This window comes from Heliangelus exortis, chromosome 9, assembly GCF_036169615.1.
Source record: "Heliangelus exortis chromosome 9, bHelExo1.hap1, whole genome shotgun sequence".
NCBI classification, from domain to species: domain Eukaryota; kingdom Metazoa; phylum Chordata; class Aves; order Apodiformes; family Trochilidae; genus Heliangelus; species Heliangelus exortis.
Genome location: NC_092430.1, coordinates 14,099,437 through 14,118,863, shown reverse-complemented (window position 1 = coordinate 14,118,863; position 19,427 = coordinate 14,099,437). Strand labels below are relative to the sequence as shown.

The window sequence follows — 19,427 nt, the reverse complement described above, 5'->3', positions numbered from 1 at the left end:
ACCCTAACGCAAAGCCCCTTTCCCCCTCCCTTGGTCTTGCACCAGGCAGGTGGCTGGGGAGCTCAGGGCTCCCCATCTGGAGATTTTTGAACCACTTCCCTGCAGATCTTTGCGCAAGCACATGGCCAGATTCTGAATTTTCAGAGGTTCTCTCCCCTGAGGCCCTCTAAAGCCAGGCAGCCCATATACCCCACACCTGGGGAAGGGCACCCAAAGGCAAGGCAGGACAAAGCAGAAGCAGGCAGCAAAGGTGAGGAGTTGACAACAGGCCCCTGCAGCCCTGTAGTAACCAGGGTGGTTAAATATGAGAGCAGCTCACCTGGCACAGGGCAAAGTCAGCACCGCATGGAGCTTAGAGTGAAATAAAGTACCCAGAGACCCGGACTAAGGAACAACCCTGAGTTTATCAGCTCAAAAGTCTCCTGGGCCAGAGCTTTCTGAGTGAAAATGTCAGCACTTCCAGAAATTCAACAGAAACGGTCACTTTTGTAAAATCTTGGTACATTCCCAGCCCTGGCAGCAGCCCAGGAGTGCAGAGATGAAGGTGCACATCAACTCTTCAGTTAGGAGGGGAATGATCCCCTTCCTCCCAAACTTCATCAGGTTCAGCATCAGGTGAAGATAAGGATTGGCTGTGCTCCTCCAGAGAGGTCAGCATCACAAAGAGGTTTGGGGGACACAGGATTTAAAGAGATGGAACAAAAGCATCTCTTTTCTCACTCTGCTGCTGCCAGCAGGAGGGTATGCAGCCCTGGTCCTCCGGAGATCTGGAGGTGGCCGGCACTGACTTGGGAGCCCACGGTCCAGCAAGCACCAGGAATCCCTGCAGCGGGTCACAGTGAGAAAAACCCTGGGATGAACACTGCTGTCACCAGCCCTTCAGTATAGAACAGACTTTAATATCAGTGAACACAAAAGGGAGAGAGAAGGGGGAAGAAGTCAGAGGGTTATGACGGACTTATGGACACGGACACATCCCGAAACGCGACACGGGGGAGAAGCCAGGGTGTGGGGCACGAAACCCTGGGACATCCTTCCCCAAGTACGGTGCACCCCGCGTGTACCTGCCAGGCATGGAGAGGAAATGCAGGCAGGAGCTGCGACCAGATCCTGCAAGCAAGAGCGGGCCGTGCCCGAGGTCCAGCGAGGTCCCTAGCCGGCCCGGTCCGTGGTCTCCGGCATTTCGCTGCCTTCCAAAGCCAGTGGTCGCGCCCTCTGATCCCGGTGGCCCAGGGCAGGCAGTGGCAGCCACTGCCTGTGTCGGGATGCCACCTAGTGTCGCTTGGCAGAAATCCCTGTCAGGCAGCGACAGCGTGTCCAGATTCCACAGGCTCACAGCATCTCCCATGGAACAGGCACCCTGCCGCCAGCACGGCTCCAGACCCTGAAGGAGGCAGCGAGCACTGCCCAGGTCATGCGGGAAAGCTCAAAGGGGTGCCTGAGCTTGCTCGGGGGGTCCCGGGGCACTCAGGGCATGGAGACTCAACAGCCTCACCGGTGGCATGAGGTGGCCCCTGCAGTGGGTGGCTTGGTGAAGGAGAAAGGCGAGCGCCCCCCACAGCAGTGTGCAGCCAGCCTGCAGCACCAGTGTGGCCAGGCCCAGAGCCAGGGACACCCAGCACTGCCGCCGGCCAGGATGCAGGGTGATGCTCCAGGAGTGATGGACACTGGGGATCAGGGGTGGTGAGGCTGGCCAGGGGCTCAGATGGTCTGGCAATGGGGGGACAGGCATTGTCAGGAGCAGGATGGTGCCTGCAGGGGCAGAAACATTTTGAGGGGCAGTTGGAGCAGGCTGGGTGTCAACTGTAGGCAAGCTCCACATGGCGGTCTGGTCCTGTTCTTTGCCTGGTGCAGGAGCATGGTGGGATGGGGATTTTGAGGCCAGTGGCACCATACCTGGCACAGCAGCCCTGGGTGATGTCCAGACTGCTGAGGGGGGAACTGAAAAAAAGGAGATGCTGGGTGTCCCCCATAGCATAGTGGCTGGCATCTCAGTGGGCACCAGAAAATTAGGAGGCTCTTGCCTCATGGTGGCTGTCAGTGGGCTAGTTGGCTCCAGTGCGGTGGCAGAAGATAGAACAGATAATGCATACTCTAGGCTGGTGGTCCCATGAGGCTGTAGGCTTATGACGGCTGGAGATGGATGCAGGCTGAAGGCCTCCTGTGCCATAGCTGGTGATGGTGTGTTGCTGGAAATCTTGGGCAGTGTGGCTGCTGATGGGATGGCAGTGAAAACCTTTGGCAGCACAGCTAGTGATGGTGTGGTGATGGAGGCCTCAGGCAGCACAATCGCTGGCGGTGTGATGATAGACTTCTTGGGCAGTATAGTTGGTGATGGGGTGGTGATGAAGGCATCAGGCAGCACAGCTGATGATGGGGTGGCAATGGAGGTGTCATGCAGAACAGTTGGTGATGGTATGGTGTTGGAGATCTTGGGTAGTATGGTTGATGATGGTGTGGTGATGAAGGTCTCATGCAGGACAGTTGGTGACAGGGTGGTGATGGAGGTTTCAGGAAGCACAGCTGGTGATTGGGTGGAGATAGAGGTAATGGGCACATTGGTTAATGGTGGGGTGGTGATGGTTGGCAAGGTGGCACAGATGGCCACAGGCGACAGCATGGTTGGTGGTGTCATGTTGGGAGAGGTTGCCAGTGACATCATGGTTGGCACTGCAGTTGGCATGTCTCCATGTGACTGCAAGGTTGACATCCCCTGTGATGATGTGGAGGTCAATGACAGAGATGGGGCAAAAGAAGCTGAAGGAGGCAGAAAAACTGGGCAGATTAAGTGGTCATGCCTCAGTGACATAACTGCTTGCCCTGCCAGGTGAGGTGGACTCTTGCATGACATTCGGGTGGACAATTTGACCTTCTCACTGTTGCCCAGGATCCAGCTGTGCAGGTAGCTGAGGTTGCAGTCACATCTCCATGGGTTTTCGCTCAGATACACTGAGCTGAGCTTCTTCAGAGGGTCCAGAAGCCCTCGAGGGACACTCTCCAGCTGATTCTTCCGAAGGTTGAGGGTTTTCAGGTTTGGGAGAGAAGCAAAGACCTCACCATCCAGAGCAGAGAGATGATTTGTGTCCAGCTGGAGGTCCAAGAGCTTGCTGAGCCCAGTGAAAGCTCCTCTTTGCAGGGCTGCTAGCTGGTTGTGGGACATGATGAGTTTGCCAAGAGATGTGAGGTTGGCAAAGACACCATCTGGAAGTGTGGCCAAACTGTTCCTGCCCAGGTCCATCTCCCGCAAGTGTGGCATGGTGTCAAAAAGGCAGCAAGGGAGCTCTGTAATGTGGTTGGAACACAGAGTCAGCAGCTTCAATTTGTTTAAACCAAAAAAGCCCTGAGGAGGGAGGACCTCAATGAGGTTGTTGTCCAAGAGGAGTTTCTCCAGGTGAGACAGGCTTCTCAAAAGCATGGGTGGCAGTGCCCTGAGCCTGTTCCTCTGGAGGCTGAGCTCCATCAGCCCTGGCTGACTGTCAAACAGCCCCTCTGAGAGGTCTTGCAACTCATTCTCATAAAGACGTAGGACTTGCAGCCGGGAGAGTTTGCTGAAGGCATCCCCAGGAAGACTTGTGATCCTGTTTCTAGCCAGGTCCAAAAACGTCAGGTTGACAAGAGAATCAAAAATGCCTTCTGGAAGAGAAGTGATTGCATTAATGTGCAGGGACAGCTCTCCCAGATTTTCCAGCCCATCAAACAGGCCTTTGGGGATGCATGTGAGGTGGCAGTCTCTCAGCTCCAGCCTCTGCAAGCTTGGGAGGTTTTGGAAAGTGCCCACAGTTAGTTCTTCTAATAATGCACCAGATATTTCCAAGTCCCTCAGCCTCTCCAAACCATCAAAGGCTCCAGGTTCAACTGTCTTGATCTTGTTGCCAATAAACAAAATCTTGATCAGGCTGGGCATGTACCTGAAGGCATCTTTCCTTATAGCAGTGACACTGGTTTGCACAAAGATCATGTCAGTAATGAAGGGCTTTGCAATCTTTGGGATCTCTTTTACATCATTTTTTGTTCCTCTGTAGACCTCCTGGAAGGCTTTGGGCATTTCATATGCATCTTCACCCAGGATTTGATCTTGGCATTTATGGGGTTGGAAGGAGAGGAAGAAAAGGAAGAAAAGGAAAAGGAAATGCAGGTACATTGTCCTGAAAAAAAGGAAAAAAAAAAGAAAAAAAGGAAAAAAAAAAAAGAAAAAAAAAAAGTTTCAAAAATCATTTAAGAACAACAACAAAACTAAAAATCTCTGCTTACAGCCCCTGAACTGTGGTACCGTTCCGATTTCACAACTAATGTTATGAGAAAGAGAGAGACCATATAAGTCAACATATGCTGCACTTACAAGCACTGATTGCTGCTGGTACCGAGGGATAGAGAGGAAGGGACTTGGCGTTGGCAGACTCTCCAGGAGAGACAGGGACTGGACAGTCTGTTCTCTGGCCCTTCTTCTCCCAACATTTGGGCTGTAGGATTGTCATCTCCCAGGGTGAAGAAGGCAAAGTGCTGCTTCCCATTAGTACTGCCCCAGTGGGTCCAGTGACTCAGCAGGGCAGCACAACAGAAACAGTCAGCCCTGTGCTTGCTAATGAGGGACCAGAAAGGGACCCAGGAACCAGCCAAGACCAGATGACCTTGATTACTCAGAATTTCCACACTGTGCTGGATCAACTCATTATTTCATTGGTGCTTTTCTCAGTTCAGGGGGGTCTTATAAAACATGGCCTAAAACATCTCCTTTTCAGGATTCTTGCTAATTGCATCGTACTTAGGTGTTGGTTATGTGGCTCTATTAGAAATGGTTAACTCATGAGCAGCAACCAAGCTTCTGAGAAAGGCTCATTAAAAAACTATTCAGAGATGAACTCCTTAATACCTAACATTCAGGAAGCTAAACTGCAGTTAGGAGGTGAAGTGGCTGATGCACTCACTCACATAAAGCCCATGGCTTCCATCAGGTCATTTGGAACCACTCACCTAATACATTAGTTGAGGTTTAACAGCCATGGGTATAGTAATGGGACCATAGTTTCCAGCTGGTGATTCACATCCCTGGGTGGGAGCAGGGCAAAGGGCCATGGGTTGCTTCTTGGTGTCCACCAAAGATGACCATGAAAAGTTTGTTGTTGTGTTTTTTTCCCCAAAAACGTTGGGAGGTTAGCAAATACAGGAGGCTGAATGCCACCGGGTGTGAAGAGAAGACAATGACAGAGGTATGTGCTAGCTGCCCCACAGGGCTTCGAGGGCAGAGGCCTCTCCTGATCCCTGGCCACCCTCTCCTCAGAGAGATTTGGGCGCAGGAGGCAGGGTGCCAAGTTCCCTGCTTGATTTCAGCTGCAGGGGCAGCACAGTGAGTTAAATGTGCAGGTGAGAACAGCTGGACTGAGCTCATGGGGATGAAATTAAACATTTTTGAACTGCAAAACTCTTTTAAAACCCTTCCTCGCCCCACCTGGGCTTCAACATTGTCCCTTGCTTCTCCCACCTCCCTGCAGTGCAGGAAGCCCCAGCTCAGGGTGCTGCAGGCTCTCCTACTCCTTGCTAAAAGGAAACTATCAGCAGTCCCACAGAGCTACCCTCCATGCACATTTTAAAAAACAAAAAAAGCATTTTGCATCACTTACTTGGCTGAGCGTTTGCAAACAAGTCCAGCTGCCAGAGTGAACCACTGCACAAAGAGTGAGGCCACCAGATGTGTTCCCATCACCTGTCCAGCTCTTTATCCATGTCCCAGGCACAGGGCTTGGTTTCATGAGAGGTCAGGGCACAGGTCTGCATGGGGAGATAAGAGACAACCAGGGAACAGGCAGAGAAGCTGTGGCCCTGCTGTGGGAGGCCATCACATAAATCCCTCAGAGAAGACGCAGGCACGTACTCTCCAGACATTATCTGCTGGCACCACTTGACTAGTCACATCCAGGGAAATCTGAAGATCTCCAGGCCAGCCTGTTTTGCAGCCAATGGTCTCTGCAGTCTCATATCTCCACCAGCATAAGCCACCAACTTCTCAAGCACCACCCTCACCAATACAGCAGAAAGTTTCCCCATTTGAAGCTTTTCCTATTCAAAACATCCAGCTGTTTCCTTCCTCAGGAATTGGTTTAAGTAGCTAAAGGTGCTGTTCTGAAGACATTTGTTTAAGCTTGTAACAGGAATAACATCTGTGTCCAGACAGGCTGATATGTAGGCTCTGGGCTCAGCCCCACATCTCCACCATCTGTGGGGCTGGGGCTGTTGCATTCCCCTGCATCCAAGCACAAGCCAAAGACCCTCCTGTGGTGACAGCCAGGGCTCTTGGGTGGTGGAGGGTGTCTTGTTGGGAGAAACACCCTGTTTGACGCAAAGATTTAGAAGGACTGGGCAGCCATCGCTTCCCAGTGGATAATTGCACTAATTGCATTTAAACATTTCTTCTTCCGTCTTTGTTTGCTATTATTAAGACTCAGCTTGGGCTTCCTGGGCTGTTTTATGCCTTTCCTGCCAAATTAAAAAGCACTCAAACAGCTGCACATTTTCAACAGCCTTACCCCTTTCCAGCGTCAATGCCGTACGCATCCGGGTCCCCGCCGGGTGCCAGGCTGCTCCACAGACTTCAGGGTGGCAGGAGCCAGGATGCACGGTTGGAGACAGAGCTCACGTCGCGGTGTGGCAGCTGTGCCAGCCCCTGTCCCAGTGGCCGCAAGATGGAGCAGTAACACCGCACGGCGGCCCCGGGAGAAGGGCTCAGCGGGTCCTGAGCTGTACACATCGGCACCCCTGTCTGCACACACCAACACACGCACACACGCGTGTCCGCACCCACCAGCACACAGACGTGCATACCTTCACACACATGTGCACATATATCCCCTCTCATAAGGCGGCACCCACCTCCCTGCCGTGCCCCGCGTGGGACTGTGCGCTCCATCTTCAGGTTCCCCAACCCTGTCGGGAGGAGCCCCGCCAGGGCACAGCCCCCGGACCGGAGCCCACCCTGCATCCCGCTCATGCCCCTCGCTGGGCAGGGGCAGTGCTCCCCCACACCTCCCCTGGACACCCCACACCATACCCGTGCCCTGGGGGTCGGTGTCAGGCTGCAGCTGGGTCTCTGCGCTGCTGAGGATCGTGGGGTAAGAAAGCTGCATCAGGCAGAGATGAGCACGCCAGGGAGCAGCACCGAGCACCTGCACCCGTGCCACACCGTGCACAGCTCGGGCCACGTCCCTGCGGGACCACAGCGACCTTCACCTTTTCTCCCAGATACACACCCAGAGGTGGGGGAACAGAGTGTTTCCTCTCTCCAATATGGCAACTGGTTGCACAGAAATAATGTATACATTTTAATTATATTTCAAATACATAGGAAATGCATACCTGGGAGAATAAATTTTACCAGGTCATGAGGAGAGCTCGGTGATGGCTGGTGACCATGGTAGGGGTAGCAGAGCAAGATGGATGCTGTTCTCCAGGCTGGTTCAGAGGCTGGCAATGCAGAAGTGGGGCAAATACCTGCCCGAGCCCTAGGGAGCAGCAGGGGGGCCTGACAAGGTGGTCTCATCCCAGCTCCTGGCTGTGATGAGGGCACTGACCTGCAGTGTGCCACAACGGGAGCGCAGCACCCAGGCACCCTGGTACTCCTGCACCGGCCTGGCTGTCTGCCCAGGAGGAGGGGGAGAAGGAGGAAAAGGAGGAGGAGGGAGGCGGAGGCTGAGCTGCTGGCAGGTGGTGGCATTGCATACCATGCTCACCGTGCCCTCAGGGTTGCTATAGGTGCACAGCTCTGAAGCATCCTCCCCCAGCTTCTCTGGGGGGTCACCAGGTGCTGCTGGGCATTCCAGCTGCCTCTGGTGGACCTCCAGCAGAGGCTGTCCCTGTAGAGTCTCTGGGCTGGCACAGGAGGCTTGGGCATTGGTGAGGGGCTCTGCAAAGCCCTGGAGCCAGCCCAAGAGATAGGTCAGGTGGCAGTTGCAGGCCCAGGGATTGTGGGCCAGCTCCACATGTGCCAGATCCTCATTGGCATCGAAGAACCCAGGGGGCAGGCGGGCCAGGAGGTTGTGGTCCAGCGCCAAGGTGGTGAGGAGGGGCAACTCAGCCAGCAGCTTGGCTGGAAGGATGGAGAGGGAGTTGTAGCTCAGCTGCAGCATTGACAGCCCTATCAGCCCCTGGAAAACCCCTGTGTGGAGATGGACCATGGCGTTGTGTGACAGCACCAGGGTCTGCAGTGCTGACAGGTTGGCAAAGAGCCCCTGGGGCAGCGTCTCCAGCCGATTTCGAGCCAGCGAGAGGTGTAGGAGGTAAGGGGTGTCAGTGAATAGGGCTGGAGGCAGGGTGGCCAGGCGGTTGCCCTCCAGACTGAGGACAGTGAGGTTGAGGAGACCAGAGAAGATGTTAGGGGCCAGGCTGCCCAGGGCATTGTGCTGCAGCTGCAGCCGCTGCAGCCCCCCCAGCCCAGCAAAGATGTTGGCTGGCAGCTTCTCCAGATGGTTACCATCCAGGTGGAGCTCAGCCAGCTGGCCCAGAGCCCCAAAAGTGCTGGGGGAGACCTGGACCAGCAGGTTGTCACTGAGCTTGAGGAAGTGGAGGGAGGTGAGGGGGGTCAGCAGCCCGGGAGGCAGCTCAGCCAGGATGTTCTGTGAGAGATCCAGGGTCTGGAGGTGTCGGAGTGGACGGAAGATGCCAGAGGGCAGCACTTCAATCTTGTTTCCAGACAAGCGCAGGTCCTGAAGGTGGGAGGCAGTGGTGAAGAGCCCTGGCTGCAGGGACTGGATGGTGTTGGCACACAGGGAGAGCTTGCTGAGGCTGGGCAGCCCCACCAGCACCCCCGGGCTGACTGCCGGCAAGGGGTTGCCTGACACCTCCAGCTCGGTGAGGCTGGGCAGCCCCTGAAAGGCACCATCTTCCAGCTCCTGGATGTTGTTGTTGAGGAAGACCAGCTTGGTGAGAGTGGTGCTGGAGCCCAGGGACTCGCTGCGGATACTGCTCAGGGCTGTCTCCACAAAGAAGAGATGGGTGGCATTCCCTGGCAGGCCCACTGGGATCTCCTGCATCCTCTCCTCTGAGCAGAAGATTTTGGAGGTGTCATAGCACTGGCAGGTGGGGGGGCAGGGCAGGGTCAGCCCCTCCTCCAGCAGGAACCCCAGCAGCATGTAGACCACCAGCCTGTGCTGGAAAAGGAGACAAGCTTCATCTCCTGCCTCAGTGAGGTAGAAATATGCACCCAAGGCAAACGCCGCAGCCAGAAATGCAACAGGAGCAACTTCTGTGGCACAGCCAGCTCCAGCAGCTGCCCCAGCCACGGGGCATCCCCCCAGTGCCAGCTGCCCACACCACACCACACCTGCCCTTGCAGGAAAAGGGAGTGCTTCCCTGACAAATCTCTCCCTTCCTGCCCCGTGCAGTGGGTCAGGGCTCTTCCCCTGTGCTCCAGCCCTACTCCAGCCTGCCCTGTGACAACCAGAGTGGTGCGACTCTCACCAGAAGTCCCCACATCCTGCAGAGCAGTACCTGAGGTGGGACCTGTTTGGCCCCACAGGGTCTTGGAGGAACCTGTGGCCTCATGAGATGCCTCCATGGGTACAGAGCTGTGTTGCACACACTGGCAGACAGGGACACAGCTGCAGGGCTGCTCTGTGCAGCAAAGTAGTGGGCTCCATCCATGATATTTCTAATAGCCCATCAGGTACTTACTTCTCTGCAAGCAGAGATGCATCAAATATCCCTGAGGGATATTCAACATGAACTGTTCCCAGCCCTTGGGAGGCATTTTTAGAGGCAGTGGCCTCCAGACCTCTGCCAGTTCCTCCCTCCTTGGGATACATGCCAGTGCTGAGAGGTGATGGGGGATGCTGCCCACCCCATAGCAATGCCCACCTGCAGATCCCACACACTAGGAGAGTTATCCTGGACTTATGTTGGCACCTGAGAGCAGTGTTGAGCTTGGCTTTTCCTTTCCACCACCCCACCTGGTAGCTCCCACCTGTCCCTCCAGACCACCCGAGTGGCATGGCCACCACTTACCGAGCGTGGCATCACGGAGACTGCCACCAAGCCCGTGGCAGGTTTGCAGGAACACTGCTCTGCGAGGTGGGACAATGTTTTCTGGAGCGGATGGAAAGCTGGCCAAGGAGCTGTTCCTGCTGGGGCGGAGCTGCCACTCACTGCTTATCAGCAACAACAAACTGTGTCCTTGGAGTGCTTTGAAAAATAACCCAGCCCCAGAGGGACTGGAGGTGAGGCCAGAGGCAGCTGCCAGCAAGCATCCTGGCAGGGAAGCAGGGTCATGGCTCCGGATGTCCAGTGGCCCGGGGACGGCAGCAGGGCTGTCATGGGTGACATCAGTCCCACCCCAAGGTCAGTACTCTAGCTTACAGTAGCTCCTCAAGAGACCCCCTGGACTTTTAAAAATCTCACTGGGAAGTGGTCCTAGCCAATGTCTCTTACATGAGAGTGAGGGCCAGGCACAGCTTAGCAAAGCAAAGCAATGCCATGGGGAGGGGACCACCCTGGACCCATCATGTTGAGATGCTGATCAGGTGTTTTGCTGCCCATGATGTGCACCCAGCCAGAGGTGGGGAAACTGTAGAGACCTGTGGTCCAGCTGGGCTCCCTTGGAATTTGTGATGCGCCCAAGGGAGCAGCATACACCACCTTAAGGACTGTCTTGCAAGGGCCTGTGCTGGAGCAGACTGGGGTGTCAGGGGCCATGGAGGCACCCTCAGGGGCAGGAGGAGGGATACTTACGTGCCTTCAGCCAGAATGATGGAGCAGACAGTGACACACAGAGGAACAGCTGACACAAGTCAGCTCTGAAGGGAGCCAAACGAGCTCCCCACAATGCTGGTGATGCTGGGTAAACCCACATGGCCCTGGCACAGGGAGTGGACTGCAAAGGAGGAAGTGAGGCAGTCAGGCTGTCCATTGAGATGCTTGCTGTGGTCTCGGCTCACTTTCCAAAAGCCTTCCCACTGCTGTTGGATGGCTTAGCCCTCCTTGGTCCCTCACACCAGGCCAAAAACCAGTCACTAGCACAGGTTCTGTGACTACAGCCCACTAACCCTCTCCCAGCCCCACCAGCCTGTAAGGGCTTTTCTTCAACATGAAAAAGACCTTTTCAGAGTGGAAATCAAGTGCAGCTCCCATTCATGCTGGGCTGTTCCCGGGCTATACACCACAGAGGGGCAAATAAACAGCTCTTGGCAGTGGGGATGGACAACTGCACTTTAATGGAGAGGTCACAGAGCACCACCCAACAGCCCCGCAGCACAGTCCCATGTCCCCCACGCCATGCCGGTCCCAGCCCACAGAGCAGCTCTGACTCACGGAGTGCTGTGAGCAGCCAGAGCTGTGGGGTGCACACCAAGTGAGACCCTCATCCCGTGGCAGCGATCCCCAGGCAGCCTGGCACCACCACACGACTTGCAGAGGTGATCTGAACCCTTCTGTGGCTGTGCCAGAGTTGAAGGAGGCAGTGTGGCTGCTGGATGCAAGGGCTGGCACCCACCTGTGAACTGTAGCACAGTCAGTGCTTGCTGACTCCCCCCTCACCGAGCACTTACAGAGTCACTGCCGCCGGAGGCTGTAAGGAGGCAGCAGGACTGGGCATGTACAGGACACTCGAGGGAGGAAGAGGAAGAAGCAGCTTGGCCAGGCTGCTCACAAGCTGACAGAAGATTCACGAGGATGTCCTGGCAGTGAAGCCTCAGGTTGGAGTGCAGCAGAAGCAGCCCCAGCATCCTCCAGCAGCCCTGGGGCACAACCAGGGGAGCCTCTCCCAGCCCCTGGCAGACCCATTGTCCTACCCCTGTAATTCCCTGGCAGCAGGGGCTGGGGCAAGCCCCCGGCCACCCTGGGGTGTGGGGCAGGGTGCTGCAGGCAGGGCAAGGCTGCAAGAGAGTTAACACCAGGGTGGAGCGAGGGCTCGGGGGTCTGCCCCCAGATGCCAGCACGCTGCCCCGCAGCTCTCCTGGCAGGAGATGCAGAAGGGCAGGAGGCTGCTGGGAGCAGGTGAAGATGCTGGCTGTGCTCTGGCCTGCCCTGCCTGCAGGCAGGGAGGGCAGCTTGGAGGCATCGAGTCACACAGGGTGTGACAGCCCAGCAGGCCCGGGCAGCCCCGCCCCGCGGGAAAAGGAGAGATGCAGAGCTGCACATGGACACAAAGGTGCTTGCTCGGCTCCTGGCCCTGTGTGATGGCTAACAACTGCCTGCTCAGGCAGGGACAGAGGCTGTGGATATGGCAGGGGGTCAAAAAAATTAGGAAGAGGAGCTGGGGTAGGAAGCTGGCAGTGCAAGGGCAGGCAGCAACAAAGGGGATGATAGGTAAAGAATGGGGATTTCCTGTTGACTGGGGTAAGCACCATCATGGCCAGGATGAGGGTCCCTGATGGAGGGGTCCCCTCTTAGCACCCCACATCCCAGCTGCTGCTTCCCAGGGCAGGGAACGAGCACAGAGGCTGGACTGGAGGCAGGAGAGCTGGGGACAGAGTGTAGCCAGGGGAGGTCACCCGGTGGGATACCCTGCAGCAGAGCAGGGGCAAAGCAAAGCTGATCAGGACAGGGGGACACACAGCACAAGGGGTAATGCTGGGCTGTCCCAGTCACCAAGGACAGCTGATACAGAGCCACTGTCATGTCCCTTGTGCCCATGAAGATGGGATGCCCTACCAGCACTGCTCCCCCCAGGGTCTGCCAGGCTCTCAGGCTTCATTGGGTGCCTTCATCCTCATGAGCACAACATGGCTCTTCTTTCTACAGCCATAGACCACCAGTGCCACCAGAGCAGTGAGCAGGGCCACGCACACCAGCACAATGACAGCCACCACCACCCCACTCTGCATGCGTGTCAGCCCCCACCAGCCTTCCTCTTTTTCCTCCTCCTCCAGTGGGGAGACTGGCAGCCCCATGGGCGGCTCGGTCCAGGCACCTGCCGGTGATGCCACCTCAGATGGATGAGGGGGGAGTGGGGTGCTGGGATGGGAGGAGGCAGTGGGGGGCTGGGAAGGGAGGAGTTGGTCCCGTGGCAGCCCAGCAATGGGTGTGCCCCTCAGGGCAGGGGGCTGGGCACAGAGGGGAGGTGTGTCGCCCACCTTGTGAGGGTTGTCCTTCAGCCAGCCCCGCAGGGGCAGGATGCCCTTGTCACAGCGCCAGGAGTTGTTGTGCAGCTTCACCTCTCGCAGAGAGGCCAGGGGGGAGAAGATGCCAGCAGGCAGGTACTCCAGAGCATTGGAGTGCAGCTGCAGGTTCTGTAGCCTTGGTGTGGCCCCGAAGAGGCCCCGTGGCAGTGCTTGCAACTGGTTGTGGTGCAGGGAGATGTTCTGCAGCTTGGGAAGCCCCTCCAGTGCCTGGGCATCCAGGCGGCTCAGTGTGTTGGAGTGCAGTGACAGCTCTAGCAGCTCTCCCAAGCCCCGGAAAGCCCCTGGTGCCACCGAGCGCAGCCGGTTCTTGCTGAGGACCAGGAGCTGCAGCTGGGTGAGGTTTCCAAAGACAGAGGCAGGGAGCGTGGAGAGCTCGTTCTCATAGAGCCACAGCTCCCGCAGGTTAGGCATGGGCCCAAAGGCACTGGGGGAGATGTCCCGCAGGCGGTTGACGTGCAGGGTGATCTTGGCGAGGGCGTGCAGGGGCAAGAAGATGCCACTTGGCAGAGCAGTGAGGAGGTTGTTGGACAAGTAGAGCTTCTGCAGGTTCCCGTTGTTCACGAAGAGATCAGGGGACAGCATCTCCAGCTGGTTCTGGTGCAGGCCCAGCTCCTGCAGCTCTGGCAGCCCGTCAAAGGCACCCTCTGGGATCTGCCGGAGCCGGTTCTCGTAGAGCCGCAGCACCTGCAGCCGTGCCAGCCGCTCGAAGGCCCGGGGCGGCAGGTGGTCGATATTGTTCCTGGCCAGGTTGAGCTTGGTGAGGCTGGTGAGCTGGTCAAACACCCCTTCCTTCAGCTCCTGCAGGTTGTTCCCATGCAGCTGCAGCTCCTTGAGGTTGCTCAGGTGGGTGAAGTGGGAAGGCTCAACCTGGAGGATCTGGTTGCTGGAGAGAAGCAGAGACTCCAGCTTGTCCAGTGGCTCAAAGACCTGCTCGGGGAGCTCCTGCAGCTTGTTGCTGGCCAGGCTGAGGTAGCGCAGGTCAGGCAGGTGCTGGAAGGCCCCGGGGCTGATGCGTGAGAGGTTGTTCTTCTCGATGCGCAGCCCGATCAGCAGGGAGGCGTTGCCGAAAGAGGCGTCTCCCAGCTCAGCAATGCGCGTGTTGATGATCTGGAGAGTCATGGTGTTGGTGGGGATGGGGCTGGGGACCGTGGTGATGCCAGTGCCAGAGCACTCCACCTGGGCAGTGCGGACACACTGGCACTGCTCCGGGCACTGTCCAGCAGCCAGCTGGATGCCCAGCAGCAGCAGCAGCCACCGCTGCCAGCTCCCCTGATCCATTGGGCCTGCAGCAAAAACAAAGGAGGTGGGCGCAGCCCCTGTGATCTCCCAGGGTCACCGCCAGGGCTGGGTGCTGGTTTCTCCCTGGAAAACGCCACTGGGGCTGTGGCCATCCTGCTCGCAGCATGGCAATGAAGTAGAGGAGGGCAGGTGAGGAGGGCTGGGGGCTAGCAGGGCTGGGCACAGCCCAGGCAGGAGCACAGAGCGGGGTGGAACTGGGGGCAATGGTGCCTGGCTGCCACGACACAGTTATTAGTGGCATCTCTGGCGTCCCACTCGCTCAGCTCCTCCTGCGGTCAGGAGTGTGGTTTCCTGTTTTGCAGTGAGTGTGGCAAGCTGCTGCCAGCAGAACTGGCCTCCCTGCACCACCAAACAGCCAAGATCTTCACCAGCACAACCCATGGCACCCAAACTGAACAGGTCCTGGGGCTGCTGGGTGTGGGCAGGAAGAAAGGTGCTCCCCCAAATGCCCTCCTGGTTCTGTGCTCCTGTCGTGGAACCAAGAACCTCTGCACCCCCCGCCCAGGACTGCTTTTGGTTTAACTCAAATCCTGCAGGATCCTGGGTCCTCCAGCTCCCCAGCCCAGGGTAGGTACAGGGGTGACCCTCTCTGCACGCCATCCGCAGCAGAAGATCTCAGCACTGGCCAAGTTTGGCTTTGAGACCAAGGTGTCCAGTAAGGGCACTGTTGTGCAGACTGGTCCCAGGGGTAGTGCCTGGGGGAGCTCTGGAGGGAGCAAAGGCTTTACAACGAGGTCTTCCATCCCCCCACAAGTATGGCCACCATGGACACCCTTCCCTCCCCCCTCTGGCCTCACGGTTTCCTCCCTCCACAGAATAAAGCAGCTGCCCTGTGCCAGGCTGGCGTGGAGCAGCCCCCACTAACAGCTTCAAGGGCCAGAAGGGAGGGAGAAAACCCACAGCTCCCCCAGCCCTGAGCACAGCTCTGGCAAGTTTGGCAGCACGGGGGTCTGGGCACAGTGTCCCAGCTGGCACAGCACCCCAGGGTGCTGGGACACAGCCCCTACACCCTCCACCCCAACTCGCTCCAGGGAATATTCTTGTTCTCCATTGTGAAGGGAGGAACCCTCCACAAGCCAGCACAGTTTATGTTTCCCATATGGAAACAATCTGCATCCAAGAACAGCTTTGTTTATAGCGAGCCGTTTATAAACTTCCCCAAATGTTCTGTACATCAAAAGCCCAGCACATGTCACTCCCTGGAAAGGCAGCTGAAAACAATTTATCTCCTTTTTTCTTCTAGGGACAAAAAGCTCACAGACCAAGAGGCTGAATACTCCCTATGGCTCAGCCCCTCAGCGTCCCACTGCTCCCACCCTCACCCCTCTCATAATGTTACTTCCCCCCCCCTCTTAATTTTCTCTATCAATTATTATTTAACATATGTTGCTTATGAAGCTATTTCAGCTCCCATGATTCCTAAGTGGTCTCGCTTTTTTTTTTTTTTTTTTTTTGAGAACCCTTGCAAGACAAACATCTCCATCAAATCAAAAGATGCTGAACTTGCAGATCCCACCATCACACTGCCACTCCTTGGGGCTGCTGTGGGAGTCCCCCAGGCCCAGGGCCACTCACAGAGGCAACAGAGGAGAGAAGACTTACCCAGTGTCCTGCAGCTGCGAGTGCCGAGTGAGCACAGCTCTGTGCTGGCAAGAGAGCAGAGTGTGGTTCATGCTTCCCCTCCCAGTATATAACCCGTCCAAATCAATGAATCAGCACAGGGGCAGCCTCGGGGTTAGGAAAAGCACTGGAGCAGAGCTGCCTCCAACTCCTATTTCCTTGGCAAACAGAGCAAGCATCTCAAGGATGGAGTTTTGGGTTTCCTTCTCCTGAACCCCAATGCTGTTGTTTGAAGACAAGCAGAGAGCCTTGTGACCATGCTGCAGTGCCCAGGTAGCAGCCTAGCCCTGACAGAACCCCTTGGTCCCTGGTGGGACACAACTGGGTGCCCTGACCCATGGAGACAGGTGAGGCAGAGCCAGTCCCCCGGGCCCGATCCTGCCCTTTGCTGGCACACATTCACACCAGGCATATGCACAGTATTTGCTCCTACAAGCATCAGGACCTCCAGCCCAGAGCAGGCAGCACAGCAGCCCCCAGCCCTCCAACCCTGCCTTGAGGTCACAGGTCTCCTTTAGTCCCCCAGCCACAGAAGCAAAGGGGCCAGGAACCCACCCAGTCCAGCACAGGAGTGGGCACCAACCAGGGTCAGCAACGTTGCTGGTGCCAGCCAGAGGCCAGTCTGCTCCAGGGAGCCTTCAGCAAACCAGAACACCTCCCACCAACACTGCCATGCCTGTGGGTGTTGAGGAATGCCCTCAGTACCCATTGCCACCCCAAAGCTGCTGTCTTCCAGGAGCTGGTGTTCATCCTCATCAGCCTTGACACATGAATTATAGAGCACCCAGGGGTGTTTGGGAAGCAGGGTACAAGCCCATCCCACCCACCTGTTCAGAAGCACCTGCTGCCACTCCTCCCCTGCCCTCTCCAGTCCACGTGGGTGCACAGGGGTGGGTGCTCTTTGTCTCCAGTCCAGGTCCCCACCTCACCCGCCTTTCTGGGAAGATGGGGTCCAGCAGCCTCCAGGAATGGAAGCTGGGGGGGAAACAGCTAAGGAAAGGCAGCACATGTGACACCTTTGGGCTTCCGGCAGCCAGAGCAGACCCTGTGCTAACCATGGGGCAGCTGGAATTTCCCTGAACACATCTAATGTTGCCTCAGCTCACCCATGTTTCCAGCAGCAGCAGCAGCCCCTGCTCAGGTCCCAGCAAGTGATGAGGAGCTGGGGGTGATGGGAACAGTCACAGGAGAGGAGGGAGGAAGGCTGCCTCCATCCCCATGTCACAGCATGTCCTGCTGTGCCATGAGGCATGGGAGGGTGCAGGACAGTGAAGGGGACACAGATCCTGTTCAAAGCACAGACAAGAGCAGAGTAAACAGCATACTGCAGAGATGGAGAGGGAAGTTTCCAGCCAGACTGAGAGGAAGGCAACAGGGATCATAAGAAGAGGGTAGGGAGTGAAATCTCAGCCAGAAGTAACCAAGGATAATATGTCAGTCAGACTGCACGGGGGGGACCAGCTGCCATGGGATGTGCTAGGTGGCCCAAGGACCCCTCCCCCGTCGGGGAACAAGCACTGAGTCTGAAGCTGCCCCCACCCCCATCATGGTCTCTGCCTGCGGGGCAAAGCATTTGGGCATGGAGAAGGGACATTGTGAAAACACGCAAGTGCTTTAGCTCATACTATTGACACAGCACATTTTCCCAGCACTGTGGTTCCCAAAATAACCTCCCTGCTTCCTTGACAGTGTTGCAGCTGGAGGTCAGGCAATGGGCCTGGGAGCTGCCCACTCTTTGCAGCCCTGGCAGGACAGCAGGGCTCTCATGGTCTTATCACACACACCCTTATCACCAGCTCTGTCTGCCCGCCACCAGCACCAGGGCTGCTGGGCTCCTGTCTGCTCTGACTCATCCCAGAAGCACACGGCTTTTCAGCAAGGCAACACAGAAATTAAACCCCAGCACTTCCGAAAAAACCACAACCCCAAGCCCAGTCCAACAGAGGAATGTTGGACTTAGCTCCTTCTAAGCAGCACTACCCCAGCGAGGATGGGGATGGAGCAGTGGGTGCCCTCAAACACCCTGGCCCCAAGAGGAGGGTGAGTAGGTTATGATACTCAGGGCCAAGCAGAGCACCCTAAGTTTCAAAGGAGATCAGGTAATGGCCCTGCCAAAACCCCTCCTGCCTCTGCCTGTGCCTCGGGAGCTTGGCTCTAGCTCCTGGGTGGGAAGTACACCGTGTTTTCAAGACATCCCTAAAAATGAAGCAGAGCTGAGTAACAGCACAAGCTCATGCACCGCACCCCGGGGTAAGGAGCCGCTCCCGGAGGTGAGCAGCAGGAGCTCGCCCCGGGCTGTGCATAAGGGAGAGGGTGTGGGAGGCTGGGACAGCAGCAGGGACGCACTCAGACATCTGGAGGGGAGAGGCAGCTCCCCGAGACAGCACGTGAATGCTATTGAAGTGAGATAAGCGTTTCACAGAGAGAAGCTGCTCCATGTAGCTGGGAGCTCACACACCACTGGATGGGAGTGGAGCAAACCTCACGCCATGCGAAAGCCCTCAGGGTCCAGCAGCGCTCTGGGGACCCTTCCCAATCCTATTTGTATCATCCAGAGAAATGCTGACCCTCCCACCCTCCCCCCAACCAAGGTTGGAATGGCTCGAAGGATATGCTATGTCCCTACATCTCCAGGTTGAGATCTGCCAGACCCTCTGCCCCATGAGATGGGGCTGGCAGTGAAACATGGTCATGGCTGAGCTGGTGGCTCCATTCCCCAGAGCCCCCATCCCTCCTCAGTGTCTGCTGCCTGCACAAACATGGCTTTTTCCTTCCACACCAAATTTGGCAGTAGCCAAATTCCACTGTCCAGAGAAAAGCTTGTGGCAGCCCTGCAAGCCAGCACTGTCCTTGCACCTAAAAACATCCTGAGCAGCCCCCCTCCTCATGATGTGATGTAACTCTGCCTAGGAGATGCAGAAGCTGACAGGGCCAAGAGCAGGCAACTCTCGACCACACTCTCTGAGCAGTGGACATCTAACAGCCAGGGTTCCCAGCCCCACTAAGGCTCCCATCTGTCCTGTGACCTCTTGCCAAAGCCCTGGTGCTCAGCCCCACAATGCCACGAGTTGAGAAGGTACCAGGAACTCCAGAACAGCAACACGGCTCATTTTTGGGGACGTTGGCCTCACTCCCAGACAGCAAGACAGTCCCAGGTCTGTCTGAGCTGGCAGACCTCCAAGCACATCCCCATGGGCAGGGTGTCAGGCGCAGCAAAGACAAGCAGCTATGAATCACCAAGGGACTCGAGACTGCTTGGAAAAATTCATGTAATCGCTAAAATTAGCAGCTCGTGGGCTTGGCCAGGAGAGCACATTGCTCATCTGCCAAACAGCTGAGCACACTCACCCACGCCGTGCTGCTCCACAGCCCTGCAGCCCCAGCTCCTCCAGCCCCTGCTCCTTG

General features: G+C 56.7%; 3 protein-coding genes across 6 annotated transcripts; all 3 read right to left on the bottom strand.

The window, feature by feature from the left end:
• Positions 1-878: 878 nt before the first annotated feature.
• LOC139799834 (uncharacterized) lies at positions 879-6,625 on the bottom strand. Of its 4 annotated transcripts, none has more exons than XM_071752251.1 (3): positions 5,870-6,625; positions 5,619-5,766; positions 879-4,145 (listed from the first exon to the last, which is right to left on the bottom strand). In XM_071752251.1, the coding sequence occupies exons 2-3, from the start codon at positions 5,696-5,698 to the stop codon at positions 1,427-1,429; spliced, it is 2,799 nt and encodes a 932-aa protein (XP_071608352.1). In that variant the 5' UTR covers positions 5,699-5,766; positions 5,870-6,625; the 3' UTR covers positions 879-1,426. The 4 variants fall into 4 exon arrangements, with proteins under 4 accessions (XP_071608352.1, XP_071608353.1, XP_071608354.1 ...); XM_071752252.1 differs by having other exon boundaries at positions 5,619-6,054; positions 6,522-6,625; XM_071752253.1 differs by having other exon boundaries at positions 6,522-6,625.
• A 664-nt stretch (positions 6,626-7,289) lies between these two features.
• On the bottom strand, positions 7,290-12,137 carry LOC139799836 (carboxypeptidase N subunit 2-like). The gene is made up of 2 exons (XM_071752255.1): positions 9,991-12,137; positions 7,290-9,137 (listed from the first exon to the last, which is right to left on the bottom strand). The coding sequence occupies exons 1-2, from the start codon at positions 10,000-10,002 to the stop codon at positions 7,494-7,496; spliced, it is 1,656 nt and encodes a 551-aa protein (XP_071608356.1). The 5' UTR covers positions 10,003-12,137; the 3' UTR covers positions 7,290-7,493.
• A 30-nt stretch (positions 12,138-12,167) lies between these two features.
• Positions 12,168-16,251, bottom strand: LOC139799835 (leucine-rich repeat-containing protein 15-like). Its single transcript, XM_071752254.1, has 2 exons — positions 16,005-16,251; positions 12,168-14,386 (listed from the first exon to the last, which is right to left on the bottom strand). The coding sequence occupies exon 2, from the start codon at positions 14,379-14,381 to the stop codon at positions 12,666-12,668; it is 1,716 nt and encodes a 571-aa protein (XP_071608355.1). The 5' UTR covers positions 14,382-14,386; positions 16,005-16,251; the 3' UTR covers positions 12,168-12,665.
• Between the last annotated feature and the right edge of the window lie 3,176 nt (positions 16,252-19,427).

What these genes read in the sequence shown, in the direction of transcription:
- LOC139799834 (XM_071752249.1), bottom strand. Translation starts at nt 5,698, where the DNA reads ATGGGAACACATCTGGTGGCCTCACTCTTTGTGCAGTGGTTCACTCTG. An exon ending in GTTTGCAAACGCTCAGCCAA is followed by an intron (nt 4,146 to 5,618) that starts GTAAGTGATGCA and finishes CCTTTTTTTCAG; the next exon opens with GACAATGTACCTGCATTTCC.
- LOC139799835 (XM_071752254.1), bottom strand. Translation starts at nt 14,381, where the DNA reads ATGGATCAGGGGAGCTGGCAGCGGTGGCTGCTGCTGCTGCTGGGCATC.